The sequence below is a fragment of the Amblyomma maculatum genome, unplaced genomic scaffold, assembly GCF_055883805.1.
Source record: "Amblyomma maculatum isolate TAMU_Amacu unplaced genomic scaffold, ASM5588380v1 scaffold_13, whole genome shotgun sequence".
In the NCBI taxonomy this organism is placed as follows: Eukaryota; Metazoa; Arthropoda; class Arachnida; order Ixodida; family Ixodidae; genus Amblyomma; species Amblyomma maculatum.
Window position 1 is genome coordinate 12,299,971 of NW_028146738.1, and position 18,687 is coordinate 12,318,657.

Here is an 18,687-nt window from a genome sequence, read left to right on the forward strand (position 1 = left end):
ATGACATGCAAGGCAGATTCAAGAGCAACCTGAGCTGCGGCAATACGGTGCCAGTTGTGGAATGCCACCTCGAATGCACCTTTCTAAACAATACATAGCCTGGGGCCGTATCCAAGGGAGGTTCCTTTTGGGAACCGTTTTCTTTCATGATGACGTCAGTTTGATGTCACCGAGACCGCGGGTTCGACTTTGGGAGGAGGGTGGGAAAGGCGACGACCAATCAGCGTGAGCACCAAATCTCGGGCGTGTATGCGGCGAGTATGTGGCTTTTTCTTACACCGAATATGCCTATCGGGTTGGTGTCAAACAAGAAATAAATCTCATAATTACATAGTAAATCAAATTAGATAATAGTAGACTGAAATATTGGTGCAAAACTTCCTGTTAACAACTGCCACAGCGTTTTCTTGGTGCACAAGTACCTTTTTTCGCAGCTAGATGGTGTTGCACGCACATTTGTCTTCTTTCTCGTGCACAGTGAAAATTTTGCTTGAATTGAATAAGTTCTCTGTTTTCACAAAGTGGAAGCTATTCGAACAGCACGGTCTACAACACCCATAGTGATGCGTAGCCTCCAAATCACGCTAGCTCTATGACTGAGGAGATGCTGTCACCATTGCGGCGCACAAGTGACATCATACGGGGGGCACCACGCCAGCACAACCGCCTACCTGTCTTGGGGGGCTGCGTCCTCAGCTTTGCCAGCCACTCAAGCATTGTCAGTGCATGTGAAAATTTCGTGAATGGCTGTTAGTATGATGAGAATGCAGCCGATGACACTGGGAATTTGGCCACATTCCAGACATTGGTCAGTCTTCTCTGTGGTGGCTAGAAGGGGGAGGGGACGCCAACAACGGATGGAAGCTGCTCCTCCATTTCAAGCCGGGCGTGTGTGGCGCTGTTGGCCGTGGTGCAATGCATGGTACACGCCACTCGTCTTGAACCACGGTACTTGAGCATACGCATGCCTGCCGCTCATGCAGCACGCGGCCTTTCAGTGATGTCGCAGGTAATGGTTTAGCTCATTAAACGCTAGTCGAATTTGAATTCGACTGTTGTGCCCAAGGATGAGGGATCGCAACCCGACCGCGGTGGCCGCTTTTCGATGGAGGCGAAATGCAAGGCGCCCGTGTGCTGTGCGATGTTAGTACAAGTTAAAGAACTCCAGGTGGTCGAAATTCCGATGTCCTGCACTGCGGTGTCTCTCATAGCCCGAGTAATTTTGGCACATGAAACCCGACAAGCAAAACCATCAAAATCGATTTATTGGTACTCCAATACTTCTGGTGCCGCGAGCATCAGCGTATCTATATAAAGCTTTATTTGCGAATGTTTTCAGTTTCAGGAATTGAAGGGTCTGAATGATTCTCGTCTGGTCAAGATAGTGCATGTCGAAAGCAGGAGACAGACCAAACGAATAAGGATGGAAAGAAGTTTCTGCTCCGTGCGGTCGCATTTTCTTTTTCAACGATGTTGTTTATTGCCCCAGGGCATAAAAGAGTATGTAAGAAGAAAATTAAAAAGGAGTATTAAACGAAAGAAAAAAGGTTGGCTGTTCTTTGGTCGATGTTTTCCACCTCCTTCAGTTTCAGAAATAGGAAGCATCAGCATTACTCCTAAAATTTGTGATTGGGGTTCCAAACAAGAAAACAAAGCATATCAAAAATTTATTGTACATCGTAGTAATAGCAATGTACTGCACATCATACCATTCAGGGTAATTCAGATTAAAAGGTACATTTACACAGGCTTCTGTGTAATTAGAAAGAAAAAAAGGCGCAAAAGCTACGGTGCTTTAAGAACGTGCCTGCTCTTCCGGTTGAGTACCGGGCTAATAAAAAGGCCTGGATCACATTGGAAATTTTTCGCGGCTGGATACAAAAAGTAGACCGACAGTTTTCTGCGAAGAACCGCAAGGTGTTAATTGTCCTTGACAACTGTAGTGCACATAACAGTGCCACCGGACTGAACAACATTGAAGTTGTTTTTTTGCCGCCCAACACTACATCGGCCCTCCAACCGATGGACCAAGGTATAATTCAGTATGGGAAGAATAAATACCGCAGGCGCGTGCTGGAATGCATGCTACTGTGCAATGAAGTCTGTAAGCAGTGCGACGTGGATCTTGTGAGCGCGGTCAACATTCTTGCCTACGTTTGGAAGAACACGCCTGCGCACGTCATCGCTAACTGTTTTCAACACAGTGGCTCGTTTTGCCTGAGCCGTGCAATGACACAGTGGCAGAAGTGTCGCCAGACGACAATGCAGATGACTGCCCGGACTTCGGAGGTGTGCTGCCGGATGCGGTGACACTCGCCGATTACATCAGCATTGATGATGGCGTTGCTACAGCCGGCTCGTTGAGGAAGAAATTGTCCGGGACGTACTGCACGGCGAAGATTCGGAGGAGGAAGAGGGGCTACGAGAGGAGCAGCCTCGGCCCCCTCGCACTGTGAAGGAAGCAGCAGAGGCCCTCGTTGTGTTAGAGGAATTTTGTTGGGGCACTGCAGATGGCATGCGTGCTGCTGAGCACCTGGAAGGACTGAGGAAAATAGTATCCGCGCGGGTTTCTGCGGGAAAGCAGACAAGCATCCGTGATTACTTTAAGTAATAAAGGTATGTTTAGATAAAATCGTGCATGTTTTTTTTTTTTTTGTTCTCTCGATAATTCTGACATTCGGTTAATTCGGACATATCTTACGGTCCCTAGAAGTCCGATTTAACGAGCTTTTACTGTATTTTAACCACTGTCCTCTTGTACGCAAGGCAGATGATGTTCTACCTCTATGCCGTTGCTGCTTCTCCACGGTATTCAGCCCCAATTTCGGGCCAAGTAGTGAGCCACGGGCTGACCTTGCTGGATAGGCAGACACTCGTGTCAGCATTGCCCATGCTAGACAAAGATAGCCCAGCTGTCATTATGCATGTAATTTAACAAGGTTGTTTGCTGAGCTAGTTGGAATGGCATCATAACCTTTGTAAGTGCAGAGGCAGATATACACTAGAGGAGTGGGCGGGACAAATGCTACTTGCAACTGTGCTTATTTGAACCTTCCTGTTCGGAGACCAGTCTTCCTGCGCAGATGCAATAGCATCGACCAGCGCTACGTAATCATCAAAGATAAGACAATCATCATCTAATGAAAGGGTAGATGCCACGTGTGCGTGCCGCTAAATAGACAATGGGGAGCGTGTCCGAGCCGCTAACTTCCTTTGCACTTAAGGGGGAACCCTGGTCTTAAGACAATATTTTTTATTTACTGGTAGATTTTGATGAAAGTTGTACCATTTATGCAGCTTTTTGTGCTGATTTCAAATATGCACATTAATTTTATGTAAGCAATTTAATTCTGAAGATATTGAGCACTTTATTTTCTTTGTTTGGAGGTGAGCCGTCAATAAAACTACAGGAGTTATAATAAAAACTGACATATCAAATCAATTTAGAACACATAGAGAATGCAAAAATCAAGATTCAATGTCCTGTTTCCATTTTAACCAAAGTTACAGCTTGTCAAAGTTCGTTCAGAGACCAAAAAGCCACCTTGACACTCCAGAAAACATGAAATTTTTAAAAACTTTCCTCATTAAATACCACAAATTCATTTATATTTTTGCACTGTACATGAGTCTACCTTTCTGGTGCAAAAGCAATTACAGCAATATCATAAGTAGAACCAGAGTTATCGCACCCCCAAACATGTACTGTCCTCAATATTTTGATTTTGAGAAATTGAGGAAAAACGTGTTGATAAATTTCCGAAGCACTAAAGCTAACAGTAACTTATTAAAGTGGGTTCTGACCAGCTTCTGATGCCAATGCATCATTTACCATCGATATAATTCGCCCTCAAAGAATGAAATTTCCGGCGAACGGAACGCATGGTGCGGAGGCCGCCACCAAGACGAGTGCGTTTGCATCGTGACCTCCGTAAAAGTTGGTGCCAAGTTCTGGCGCGCGATCGCCATTCTCACGTTCATGCAGTAAACGCAGTCGGCCTGCAACTAGTGATAAGCGACCGTTGCTCGTCTTGCACTGCGTAGCATTCAGAAGAAAGTTTATTTCGACAAGATTTGGGATTCCGCACAATCTTCTCTATGTTCCGCGTGTCGCGGGACGCTGCTTCGCGACTGCTGCTGCGGCTGGTCGCGGCACTGCCTCACAGGGCGATCTATCCCGGCGTTGAAAGCTGCACTTGCTCATCTGCACCCTCACGGTTCCGTACGCGGCAGATCGTGCCGCTCCTGGCTGTCGCACTGAGCACGATCGGCTATGCTACGCCGTTACCAGGCCATCGCAGATAACCAGATGCGGCGATGCAGCGCCCCCGGCGCGTTTATCTCCTCTCGCGACTTTTTTTTTAGGCTAATAACGAAGCGTGAATCTCAATATTGTGCGCTAGGCAGACTAGGCCTAAAGGAGAGACCTTTTGAAAATGGCGGCGGACCGCTAGCAGTTGACGCCGCCAGCCAACCAAAGCTCGCCTTTTGCTCACGTGCGGTGGGCGGTGGACTCGCCTATGGTCACTAACCGAGATATAGGAATGGCCTGAATCGCGATCTTTCGAACGACACCAAGATTATGCCCGCGGATAGCGTATTTCTTGAACTGCGGGAGATCGAAATTCGGCGCAGTTTGACCTCAGTGGCTACCCTCAGAATCTGAGGGTGGCCACACCCTCAGATTCTCATCTTTGGAACGCTGTAACACGCAAATTAGGCGATATTTTTCAACAAAACTTCGGAGATAGCTGCGAAAAGATTCCAGAATCGCGAAAATGATAAGATTGAAAATCCGATTTTCTGACCGATTTTCGGCTGCAAAGACCCAGGTCCCCCCTTAAACAGCAACTTTTTCTGCAGCACTGTCAGTGACGTATCACTGATGCACTTTTCGCCCAAGCCTTGGAACAAGCGAGGCTTCCAATATTCCTCATTCAAGCTCTTTTTTTTGCCTCGTCCCACGATAGTAGTTTTGTGCAGTGCAGGGGAGCAGCCTGAGCACTTTTCACAGTGGAGCTTCCAGTCCTCGCTTTATCACTGTGGAGTTTTGCGAATGGAACGGCAAGTGACTCTGGACCTCGGCATGTATCCCCGGCATACATGATCGCACGAGCGCAAGCTGTGTCCAGTTCCTGCAACAGCAGATCGTCAAAATGAGTTAAGAATATCTCTCATAAAACTGGGGCGACACACAAGCCAATGCAGACACCCTTGCGTTATCTGCATTTGCTCGTGTGTCGCCTCAGTTTCATGTGAGATATACTTGGGTCATTTTTACCGTCTGCTGTTGCAGGAGCTTGACGCAGCTCATTCGAGTGTAGTTAGTCTGCTGCTACGTTGACGACTTTAAGGTAGACTTTCATTTATCATACACTTCTCAGCTAAGAGCTACAGCAGACAAGATCTTACAGTCCTTTAGCAATTGTTCTGAGCAGTTGTGCTTTACTGTGGAAATTCCAAAAGGCAAAGCCCTTTCAATTTTAGACCTACAGATTACTTTTAGGCGCGACAGTCATGGGAATACAGTTAAACCTCTATGTAATGAACCTCCATGTAGCGAATTCCTCGATATTACGAAGTTTTTCAATTCCCCAACGCTGCCCCCATTGAAGTGCATGTATTTGAAAACTCCATGTAACGAACACGTCGGCGCGGTTCCCCTTGATATAACAAACTCGCGGCGCCGGCGGCCTCTTAGCTAGTGTTGAGTCACTGGAAATTTGGCACAACTCCGCAAAATTCAGGACTATAAAACACGAACTGGAGTGAGAGGAATGCCTACTATAGCAACGAGCGACCGCAGTTGATCCAGAGCTTCGCGTTCCAGCACCAACACTGCATCTGCTTGGCAGATGCAGCAGTCTCCGCTGCTTTTGCTGTCGGAACATGACAGTTCATACTTGAAAGGGGCAAAAATAACAGAAAAAAGATGCGGGACGAGCAGCGCGCATCCATCGCTGCCACGCTGTTGCTCGTGGGCAGGAACGGCAGAGCGCATTGGCGACGCGAGATAGAGTTGGTTTCCTGGGGCAACGATGGTAGGCAAGCGCGCGCGCGATGGCAGCGGCGCCAACGCGTGCTCTCTCCCCTAGACTGATTCCTTCTCCACCTCCTTTTCCCGCTCCTTCGTAGATTGTGTCGCGCAAGCCGCAGAGGAGATGGAGGCTAGCGCGATTGTGGAACATTTCACCGCTTCCATGACTTCGAATAATTCTGATTTACTGTAAACACTTTCAGGGTGGTTTCCCTTACATCAGTTCATAATCTGGTTTTCGTTCTACATTCTCCTTTTCGGTATTCACACAAAAACTGCATGTAGAGAAAACCTGGATGTAACGAAAAGTTGCGGACATTTTAATTTTGTTATAACCCGGTTTAGCTGTACATGCCGAGGGGACATTCTGGACCTCGGCATGTGCAGTTAAACCCGTACATGCCGAGGTCCAGAAAGTAACTTTTTCCATTCCATTCGCTACTCTCCAAGGTGATAAAAAGCGAGGCCTGGTGGCTTCTTGCTTGAAGTCAGCATTGTCAAAGCCTTGTGAACACATGATAGCTGTTTTGTTTGTCACACAGTTTGAGAAACTGAGCAGATCTGACCACGCGAAGGCCCTGGTGCAGGTGGTAGCAGAATCGCTTTTAAAGAAAACCAATTGCCTTTATTCTGATCCTGGCACGTCGGAACATCAGCTAGGGAAAAATAATAAGTATGAGGTTATGCCCTACCAGCAGAATATCGCATAATCTTAAGAGGATTGCCTCGAAGTATGACGTGTAGTTTTCTGTGCCATGCAAGCTCTCACAGCTGTACAGGCTTGTAGAAGGGCCACGCCACCGAGATGATTGCGAAAAACGGCATCAAAGAGTATATGTTGCCTACCGCACAGGTGTCTTCTACCCGATACCACTGAGCTATCGGCCAGTCTGGCCGATGTATTAATGAACGCCTCAGGAGCATGAACGTTCCTTGCCAGCAGGCAGTGGCTCAAACTTGTCACTGCACTGTGAAATGTGCTTAGGTTGCTCCCCTGCACTGCACAAAATTGCTATAGTAGGACGAGGCAAAAAGAGAAATATTGGAAGCCTAGCTTATAGGGAACCTGTGCTGCCCAGGGGGCGCTTCTAAAATCTGACACTCAGCGCCTCCTGGTTTCAAAATGAGCAAGCGTATAGTAGGACGGAGCACGGCACTCCTCGTGCCGTGGCAGCACCCATCGGCGGATTGTGAGCTTTCTATTTCCTGCATAATGCTTTTATCGCAGATTTAATGTTCTGAAGAACTTGCAGTTTCCTTTTTGGTTGGCTTAAAGGCACAATCTGACCATTTTAGCGGCCTCCTGCCAAGAGTCACACTGCTGCTGCATTATCGAAGCTGTATCGTCACTATGCGCAGGTTTGAAACGGTTCTCGTGGGTTCAGTTCTTCCTTCTTTTTTTTTGCTGTGGGGCGCTTGCAAAGTAGAGTATGTGTGCACCGTGAATTACGTGCACACTTTCTAGCAGTTAATATTCACCTGCGATGAGGCATCGCTAGTAGAGGGTAAATATATCAAAGCAAAATGGAATGACCTCCCTACCATATTAGCATTCGGTAGAATTTGAGAATACTGTGTGCGTTAAGCGCATTGAACACGTGCAGTACTTACCTACTATCTTTTCGAAGAAGAGTGATGATTCAACTAGCTTCATGATGAAAAACTTGTAGACTAAAATGATGCCTCCTGTGTCGCGAAATATAATGCGCCGCTTTTAGGGCGACATTATTGAACTCATCTGCAGGAACAAAAATCGGGAGTCTCGTTTCGACACTTACTTGTTCACAATAACGAACGGTAGCAGTTGCAAGCGAATGACACCGAGGTCCACTGTGAAGCATGCATCTAAAATTCTCACACTGCTAGCACTGTAAATAGTTAAGTGGCCGCAATTGTCCTGTTGATAAATGTTGGGCGGAAATCGGTGCTCTACAATGTGAGACCGTGGTGGAAAGATGCCATACCTTAAATCCCTTTAGTCTAAACCCGCGCGCTCTATCTTAAAAGTCAAGAATGAACAGCATCGAAGGTGATTATCGCTGATTATAATACAAAAAAAAAATACCAGTCCGTTCTTGAAGTAACAAAGTTGCTATGCTTTGTTCCTAGCACAAAATGAAAATTGCAGCAGGCACCATTTAAAGGTGTGATGTGTGTGATTATACGTTGATGTATACTCCCCTTCTGCCCTTCTCACCCTTCCCCCCAACCACCCTGTGCGCCGACTGCGACTAGAGATCGGCGTATCTATACTATTTTGTGCCTAAATAAAAGATTCGAGCAATCATGGTCAGTTAGCAGCATAGGTGCCTTACATAAATAATTCATTGTGAAGCAGCATGATTGTACAGCGTGATATTTACAATAGGCAAGTATTTCTGGATTAAGAATGAAGAATGTCTACCTATTGATTTGTACGTGTGCTAAAACAAATATTGCACGATTTTTTTTTTTCGGTGATACGTCAGCCAGCAGTCTAAAATATCCAACTTAAAAAGAAAAAGCGCTTTCTGTGAAGCAGTACTCTTTTATTCAAAGCAAACAACGAACAAATTAATTCTGTAATTGTTTCCATTTGCAGCTAATTTACTGAACCATTGAAAAATTGAAGGGTCACTAGGTGAGTCACGCTGGTTTAATGCAGGAAGAAGTCTGAAAGCATGCCGGTTAGGGCATTACCCAACTTTTTGTAATTCCGAAAAATTACTGCGTATTCGGATAGGTTAACTCTTCCAGCTTGTCAGCTATATGACCACAATATGGATATCAGGATTCCACTACATTCGCCCGTTGTTTAAGTTGCAGTTCATCTTGCAATGGCCCCAATCACGCCCAGTTCTAAAGATGCCCTTCACAACACGTTCTCATCAGGTTGCGCAAATGATAAAAGCGAATAAACAGAACTTTATACAGTAAAAGCTCGTTAATTCGACATCGACGGGACCGTGAAAAATTGTCTAATCCGACTATCGAATTATCGAATGAAAAGAAAAAAAGAAAAACGAAATGAGCCCCTGAATGACATACCTTTATTTGGTAAACAAGTTAGTTATCACCATCTGTTTTTTCGGGCGAATTTGACCAGCGACATTAGCGCTAACCGCTGCCAGATGCTCCGAGGCATGCGCACCATTGGTAATCTGTTCGCAGAATTCTTCCCGAACGGACAGCGCTTCTGCAGCTTCTTTAACCGTGCGCTTCGACGGCGGGGGCAGCTGTTCACAATCATCTTCTGATGAATCGTCGTTGTTGGTACTTTTAACTTCCTGAATTATGTCGTCCTCAGTCAGCTGTCCGGCGACTGCGACGCCATCATCGATGGTGATGTAATCAGCAAGCCGCTGTCCGCAGTCTTTTCCTTTTAGCATTGAAGCTTTCACTGTTGAACGCCTCCAAGATGCTCTTTTCATTTTTTATATACGTGGCCAAGGTTGTCCTCTTCACTCCATACTTGTTCATCACGTCTTGGCGTGAAACACCCTCCTTGATTGCCTTCAATATTTGCACTTTTGTGGACAGGTCCTTCGCTTTATACTTTGGCTGCTTTGCTGGTGTCGCTATCGCAGCAGCACTCAGCGTCAAGATGCGCAGGCACAGCACTCTATACACACACGCAGCACAGTAAACACGTAGGCGAAGCGTGACCGTAGATGCAAAAAGCACATGGCGACGACACATGCTGAGGCGAAGCTCGACGACTCCACTGCACGAAGGTAGGGCTAGAAATGAACCAACTTCCGGCTGACCTCGCTCCCCTCGCTTCATTCTGCTGATGGCGATGACAGTGCGGATGGCGAACACGGCCTTTTTTTTTTTCAGCTTCACACTAGCGCCGTTCTTGGCCATGTTTTTTTTTTTTACCCCATCCGCAGTGAAATGCAAAATGGCGCTCTACGGGGCTATGGAGCTATTTCCTACCTAGATAGTGGCGTGACGGCCACTAGGCGGCGCTGGCTGTACGCAGAAAACTCCAGTGCAGGTTTCCTATTCACGGCTTGGATGAAAAGTGTGTCAGCAATACGTGAGTGACATTGCTGCAAAAAGAGGTGCTGCTTATGTGCACAGGAAGTTAGCGGTTTGGTCACTCTTCCCATTGTCTATTTAGTGGCACGCACATGTGGCATCTACCTCTTGAATAGATAGTCGTCTTATCTTTAAGTGTGTTGCACTGCTCGATGCTGTTGTATCTGCACAGGCAGACTGGTCTCCAGACAGGAAGGTTCCTCTAAACACAATTGCAAGTAGCGTTTATCCCATCCACTTCTCTCGTGTATGTCTGCCTCTACGCTTCCAAAAGGTACGACACCGTGCATATACTGCTGCGATTGTCGTCACATTTCCCTGTTCCCATGCACTCTACATCGGCCAGCAGTCGGGCAGTGGGGGTGTAGTCTATAGTGCGCATTTCAATATATGCTCTGTGCAGTAAAACGAGCCTGTACAAGCCAGCATCGAAGTTTCATTCCGTTGAAGGCACAGCAATATTTACTTCATTGTATTGAAGCTAAACACATACATGTTGTTCTTGTGGACATAGGTTTTGGAGACTAAGATGCTTTGTTAGATGTTTATGGCATTTGAGTTTGTTAAAGGTCTACAGAAATGGGTCACCAAGAAGGGTAATCAACGCCATAACACGGATAGACATTGAGCCACTCATCATTCTGCCACAAACATTTTCGATCTAGCTTCTGCAACACCAGAGATATCGGCGATTAAAAATGACCCTTACAATTTTCCCCCTCAACTGGTATGCCTAAGGGAGTCATAAAAAAATAAAAAATACAAGCAAGTTCAAAGCTCTGCCCAGAAATACGTCACTTCGACGAACTTACGGTTGCCACGCGCTCGCTGGCGTACTCTCGTCAACCTGTCCTTGCTCGCACACACCTGGGAAGTTTGCCAGTTCACGCAGTGACGGTTAGTGTAACCGCAGTTACGCGAACCCACGGTTAGCCCATGTACATGGCAGACCAAACCATGGTTACACCACTGACCGCATTTATCGCAAACTGAGCTTGGCGACCTCGGTTTGCGTCATTAACCGAGGTTATGGCAGCGTCTGTTCACGGAGGCTACTTCTCAGCACCCAAGTGCGCGAAATGTACGAGCAAATCTGTTTCACAAAGTTATTTATTTGCCCACTGTACCACGTTTAGAGATCGATGTATAGAATATGGTGCCACCTGACATCTTCGATTACGGCCGACAGCGCAGGGACTGTGTACTGAAGCCTTGTCTTGCCTGCAGTATCGTTTGAGCGGCTTGTTGCTGAGCAGAACGTCACAAAATGCGCGGCCTTAGTTATGAAAGTACACGAGTTTGCAACACAGCACGGGATGCCGCGAGCAGGCTTAGGTACGTTACACAATTACCACGGGGGTGGGGCGCATGAGCACGGTGAACGGCGGCGCCGTGCGTGACTGTCCCTAGTCGTCGCTAGGTCTACATTGTTTCGCTTTGAAGCCGTGGCGGTCAGCGCTTTGGAACTGATCAACGCTGTCGTAAATCGTCTACTTATAAAACTGCCTTATTGTGAATCCTATCCTGCCATAGTAAAATAATCATAGGATTAACTCTGGCGACGCATTAATCGCAGAGCTAGTACGAGCAGATCCGATGAGCTGAAATGCACCAGCGGCAGCTGGCTTAAGCAGAAACTTGCTTATATCACGGCTATCGCTCTTACCAGCAATTTGCTGCTGTGTAAAAACAGCCTGCACAGAGTTCGAGCAGCGCACGAGCTGACGACTTTCGCAGTTACCGGAAGTGTGTCCACGACGTCATGGCTACAGTGGCCGTAGCGAATGGCAGCTTCTAGCAAGCCTTACCAGTCAACTCACCCGTGCTGTCACAGTTTAAGGAAATAGTTCCATGCGACACCGCCAAGCGACAACCTCTCTGCCCGCAAATTTCAAAAAACGCTGTTTTTAAAAATTTATAATAACTTGCTGGCTTTGCTCCAAAGAGTTATACTTTGGGTTAATGCTCAAAAGGATTCGTTCTATACACTGAACACATTTATCAGTGGCTTCTTGGTGACTGTTTCTGTGGACCTTTAAATGGAGCTGTAACTATATCTTGGAGTGCCGTAGTTAGCTCCTGAATGATACCGGTTGTGGGAAACTTGGAGGTTGGGGGTTTAAGGAAAGACACGGGTCTTAGAGCTCGAAAAATTGACGGAAAATCTTTTTTTTTTATGTTATTTTTGAAATCTGCAGCTAATTATTCACCAGTCTACAAACTTTCACACTGCTACGTTCAATATTTTTCACGTAAGGCTAATTAACGCCATCGGTATCGACAGAATATGAGCCGAAATTGACACCAAAACGGCACTTTTGACTCTGCGCTACCAGGGCCATCTTAGTCTCGTCCGGAAGAGGAGTTTTTGCACTTCAGTTTCCCGCCACCGACGTCTTCGTCCAACCATTGGTTACAGAAAAAAAATGCGCCAAAAAAAAGGTCAGACACGCAATCCCGATTGTTGCTCGGAGCACGTGACACGATGGCACTACGCTATTGGCTGAATCTTTCTCTGTTGTCTGCAAGATGCGCTTGGCCGCGGCAGCAACTGCAGCCCTAGTGCCATTTTGTTTTTGAGTTGGGGCCAGAGGTTTAACGATGAATTGACGAAGTTTCGTGCCAGACACCAGTTTGGAAAGAAGCTGAAGCGTTTGTTAAGTGAGAACTTCCAAAAACGCACCGTAGCATCCCAGGATGCCCTGATGGACCAGCCTCACGCATCCTGTGACGGGAGCAGCGACGCTACCATGCCAGGCCTAGGCCTAGCATCGGCGGAACCTGACAGCGGCCATGAACACCACAACACTGCATTTCTGCAGCCTTGGAAGGCTGCAGAATACCAGCAAAAAATTGCAGACAAGCTTAAGAAGCTGTCATCGATGGCAGCAACAGACAGAAAGAAAGAACTTCTTGCCGACAGCGACGACGCTGCGGTCCGACCACACAGCGGGACTTCGTTCACCACCTTGGGCCTGAATTCTCTGAAAGCTTTGCTCCAGTCTGTGAAGTGCAAATCGTGCTCCGGGGGTGTGCAAATACGCAATGATGAACGTGAATATGGACTTGCTGTGAAGTTGCACATTGTGTGTGACAATTGCAGCGAGACTGCGCCAGCGTGGAGTTCGCCGTGCGTCGAAGGGACTCAAAAGGTGAATCCCTTCACTGTGAACGTTCTCTCTGCGCGTGCCATGCTTGCAACTGGTAATCTCCAAACGGCCTTCAACGATGTGGTTTGGGTGACGAATATCAGCCACCAGAGTCTGCACACGAAAAAGTTAATGCCTGCTGCTGATCGAGCGGCCTGGAAACACACCAATGAGTGCGCGCAGTCGGTTCGCGATCTCTACTCCGAACTACCGTAAAAACCCGCGTATAATACGAGTTTTTTTTCCAACTTTCAGCGTTCCAAATTTCCGCCTCGTATTATTTGCGGATCCCAACCAAAATGTCAAAGTTTTGCGAGAAGTTTTGGTTTCGTTGTTGCCGCGTGGCTACGGCTTGGCTTTGTTATCGATGTGCGGCTACGGCTTGGCTTCGTTGCCCTAACGTGGCCGCACCCCGCAGTGGCTGCAGTGGCCACGACGTCGAGGTGTCGTCTCTTTGTTGTTGAGTCGTCGAGTGCGCACAGCATCAGCGCATGTGCTCTCGTGCAAACCACGGTTCGCGAAAAAGTGCACGCTTTTTTCTTTAAGTGAACGAGCAGGATGCCAGGGTCTCGGAAACAGTACTCGGCTGCTTTTAAGAGAAAGGTGATTTTAGTTGCTGAAAACATCGGCAACAGTGCGGCCGGGAGGCAGTTTGGCGTCACCGAGGGAAGCATTCGCGGATGGCGACGACAGAAAGAAGCCCTTTTCGCGTGCAAGGGAGTGCGAAGAAGCTTTCGCGGGCCAAAGAATGGCGCATTCCCGGAAATTGAACTCGCTCTGACGGAGTTCGTACGAGAACAGCGAGCATCGCATCTAGCTGTGAGCGTAGAGCTTATGCAAGCAAAAGCTAGGGAGCTTGCAAGGGAAAAGGGAATTCCGAGCTCCGCCTTCAAAGCAAGCAAGCACTGGATACATCGCTATATGTGCCGTGCTGGATTCTCGCTACGCCGGCGAACCTCGATTTCACAAAAGCTGCCCGAATCCTTCGAAGAGCTGCTGGTGGCTTTTCAGCGCCACGTGATTTCTTTGCGAAAGACCAAAAACTTTCAGCTGGGGCAAATAGGCAATGCTGACCAGACGCCGGTTTACCTGGACATGCCATCGCCCCTCACCGTCCATGAGAAAGGCTCTAAACAAGTTTGTATCCGGTCTACTGGAAACGAGAAGACGCGGGTTACAGTCATGCTATCGTGCACGGCAGACGGCCGCAAGCTCCCGCCCTATGTCATCTTCAAGCGCAAGACAATGCCGAAAGGTGAGGAGCTGCCGAAGAATGTCATCGTGAGATGCCACGAAAAAGGTTGGATGAACGAGGATCTTGTCCTCGACTGGGTGAAGTCAGTGTGGTGCAAACGGCCCGGTGCACTGTTGTCCTTTCCATCCATCCTCGTGCTGGACGCGTTTCGTTGCCATTTGGCCGACTCGGTGAAAAGGCTGCTAAGCGACTGCCGCACAGAACTTGTTGTGATTCCGGGTGGGATGACCTCACAACTTCAGCCTCTCGACGTTTGTGTCAACAAACCCTTCAAGGACGCAGTCAAGCGATGCTACGCGGAATGGATGCGGTCAGGTGAGCCTGCAGTGACGCCGGCCGGGCGGCTGAAGCGAGCATCGCCAGCCACGCTGTGCAAATGGATTGTGGACGCGTGGGCAAGCATCCCAGAGGAGCTTGTGCGCCGTTCGTTTAAGAAGTGCGGCATCTCAAACGCCCTCGATGGCACAGAAGATGAGTACCTGTGGGATGATTTGTCCGACAAAGAAATTTCCGAGGAAAGCGCTGCTGAAGATGAAAGTGATTGAAGTGTGAGGTCCGATTTCAATAAATGTCTTGTTTTTTCTCTCTCGTATTATATGCGGTAAAAACTTTTTTTTTCCATTTCGCGTCTCCAGAATTTCACCTCGTATTATATTCGGGTTCGTATTATACGCGGGTTTTTACGGTAAACGTTGATAATCCCGGCAACATCGCCATTTCTTACTATGGTTCCTGGATGACACGCGGACATTCATCCCACATCGGCGTCGGTGTAGTAATTGAACTGTTCAGTGGCTTGATACTTGATTATGTTGTGTTGAGTAATTTCTGTGCCGGGTGCAAGTTGGGTCTAAAGGAAGATGACCCTTCGTATGAAACATGGGCAGCCAGCCATGTATGCCAAAAAAACAACGAAAAAGGCAGGAGAAATGGAAGTGGAGGCCACCTTGATATACTGTTCAGCAGGTCCCTCAAGCGCCACCAACTGCGGTACACTACAGTGCTGTGTGATGGTGACAGCAAGACATACCTCGTCTTGGAGCAAGAAAAAGGTGTATGGATATACAGTCGAACTCGGATATATCGAACTCGAAAGGGGATCGTGAAATAGTTCGATATATCGATAATTCTAATACAGAAATCTGCTTGTAACGGCACTTACGCAAGAAAACGATACTGTATTTGTCGCATAATGAACTCACCCTCCACTTTTGCGCCCAGAATTTTGAAAAAAAAAAAACGTTAAGGCCAGCTCGCTCACATGCAAGCGATTAGCGATCTCAGCGGCGAGTGGCAGCGACAGAGCGAAAAATTTCCAACTTGTTGGAACTGCGTCCCTCTCGCTGCTCGAGCCACCGCGGCAGCTCAAAACAAGGTTTTTGTGTTGCGGCAGCAGAAATTGCGAGCGTTTTCGTTTCCATGTCGATGGCGCGCGCCACTTCGTTTTGGTCGTCTCATCCACAGCTCATTTCTTGGCAGCGTGCCAAAATGCTGCGCAGCAATAACGTCACGGCGCATTTATCTTTTGATAGCTCCTGCGGTGGTGGGGAGTGAACTTGGCAGAGTGCCCATGATGGCTTGATTGCACAAGCCTGGTTCGATTATCACGCCGCACTTGGGGCAAATCATGATCGCAGCTGACCACATGCTTTTGTTGATTCATACATGCAAGGATAAATGACTCCCGCAAAAAAAAAAAGAAAAACTTGCTTCTTAACGTCTGCAGCCACCATATTTTACGCTAGCTGCGCGTACAGCACATCGGCAAACTGACAGGAGACCTCATCAGTAGGCTGACCTCCTATTATGGATGGGCCCTAATGACACACAAGAGACATTGATGCCATGCACAGGGCAGTAATGGCCACATATCATATCACATCCATTGATGCAAAGTCTCAACACAGTTTTTGCCCATCAGGGCCTAGCTCCTAGCGCAAGCAAAGTTCAGCAAAGTCTAGGGCTGAGCCAGTGCCTAAGCATCCCAGAAACCTGCCTCCCCAAGTTTTCGAGGCCCTGCTTCCCATCTATCAGCGGTTATCAGACAAGAAGCTGCTTGAGAGATGCCTGCACGGCAAAACTCAGAACAACAATGAAAGCTTCTATTCAATGATATGGGCTCTGGCACCTAAGGCGTCCAATGCCTCGCTGTTTGCTGTAGAACCTGCTGTAGCCAAAGCCGTAATAAAATTCAACGCAGGTAGCTCAAATTCATCAGCAGCCATACTCAGTGAGATGAGTCTAAAACCAAGCATGCAAAGCGAAAAGTGCATGTTAGAGAAGGACTTGCGCAGAAGCAGGGAATCTGCACGCAGGCGGGCAAAATCTGAGAATGTGCAAAAAGCCCTACGAAAGCACCATATTCATGGCAAAACCCAGTCAGAATATATGCCAGGAGCTTATTAGTCATTTTGAAATGAAATTTGCACATATTTTTCACATTCCCTCATTAAATTTGTTTTGTTTGTTTTTTGTCATTTTCTCAAAATTGTGTTTATCGTTGATGTTCAAAGCTTGCTCAAGTCATTCTCGGCACCTAGGACAGCTAGAGCTACAATTCTTTTTGCAGTGTGCAGCTGAAAGCACGGGGCAAGCAATGCTGGGAATAGTTTTTATTTTCACCTTCAAATTTTTTTTTCCTCTTAATTTTTCACCTCCAGCTGCCATTATGGGAGCACTAAGTTCAGTGAACTGTTAAATCTATATTATTAGATCAGTTTGAAAACTGCTTCCAGTGTTGCATTTATCAGACACTGCAGTATCTACTCTTATATTAAAAATAAATTTCTGATGAGTAATTTTTTTTCATTGTTTGAGCAAACAATGACATGAAATTTCTTAATATCTCTGGAATCGATTGGCCGACAAGAAAAATAATTGCATATTTGAAATAAGCAAGAAAAACTGGACAAGTATGTGCAGTTTCATTAAAATTGATCTGTAAATAAAAACAATGTCTCTAAGATCCATATCCCCCCTTAAGTATACTGGGAATTTGTCAAGGTTGGAGAATGTTTCATTTCTTTTACTTTCCAGGGGCAGTGACCTTAAACAGACCTCTGATCACCATCCTGGAGCAGCTTGGCGTGCCTACAGACACATTCCTCCGGCTGCAGCAGGATATGATACTCGAATTCACTCATGCACTAGCCCACGAGTCCAGTGCGGGGTTCCTTCCGGTCACTTTTTCTCGCTGTCTACCGAAATGCAGTGGGTGAGTTCACTGGCTTTGTCACAGCAGTGCGTCAATGTGACAGTCGAGTGACAGTGCAAAAATTGGTACTGGTTCGTGGTATAATAACCACACTGCTTCAGATCACAAGACTGTGCACTCATGAATGGGGGGGGGGCAACTGCAATGCTTTGCAAATAAGCCCTAGTGAATATGAAAGTTTGAAACTTGCATATGCAGAAAGTTTGGACACTTGAAACAATAAAAGTGTGACGTGAATTGAGTCTTATAGCAACTGTGGTTTACAAATTACTCGAGATTTTACATATTACATGTCCCTACCCTGAAACCATGGGCACTGTTGAAAATGACAGGCCAAAGGAGTTAGACAAAAAAAAAAAAGAAATGTTATGTGGGGTTTTTATGTCCCGATGCAGCAGAAAAAAAAGAGGCCATGCTACTACCAAGTTTTACCAGTTAGAGCACAATCTTTGTCATGATACATGGCTGATCTTGAGTATTGTGCACATCAGTGAAATTCCATGGTCAAACTGCACTGTATACTATGTGCTACGGAGGATGTATGAATATTAAATTTTTGGTTGCAAAGTGAATATGAGTAATTAACATTGGTTGCAAATTAAATTGATAAGCCAAGTACCAGGCCATGGGAAGCTTGTACTCATTGAATCGGAGCACTGGGGATCGAACCCAGCACCTTCAGCATGCCTATAGTACAACTAGGCCACCGCTGCAACCTCACATTTCCACAAGAGACTCTGAAGAGTACAAAATATTGTAAATTTTCTTTTCACCCATTGTTAGTGTACGTAGTATGCCACATTTGTAATGTTTACTAGAAATCATATGCGAGGGGGGGGAATCATAGTATTTAGAGTAATATAAATTGTTTTGTAGATGATATAGCCTTCTTGCAATGTAATTACTTTTTTTTTTACTGTCCTTTGGATTGCAACTGCGCTCAGTGGAAGCAAAATCCACATCACTGTTTAACTTCGTTCTCTCGGGACAAAGAAATCTAGTGCTTTTG

The 18,687-nt window shown here is 46.7% G+C and overlaps 1 protein-coding gene across 1 annotated transcript in view; it reads left to right on the forward strand.

Annotated features, from left to right (window-relative positions):
- LOC146172210 (uncharacterized) overlaps positions 1 to 18,687 on the forward strand; it is a 144,725-nt gene that overhangs the window by 82,247 nt on the left and 43,791 nt on the right. Inside the window, exon 5 of the mRNA XM_084585979.1 lies at positions 17,501 to 17,678. Coding sequence (XP_084442105.1) covers positions 17,501 to 17,678 — 178 coding nt within the window. The remainder of the gene's footprint in view (positions 1 to 17,500; positions 17,679 to 18,687) is intronic.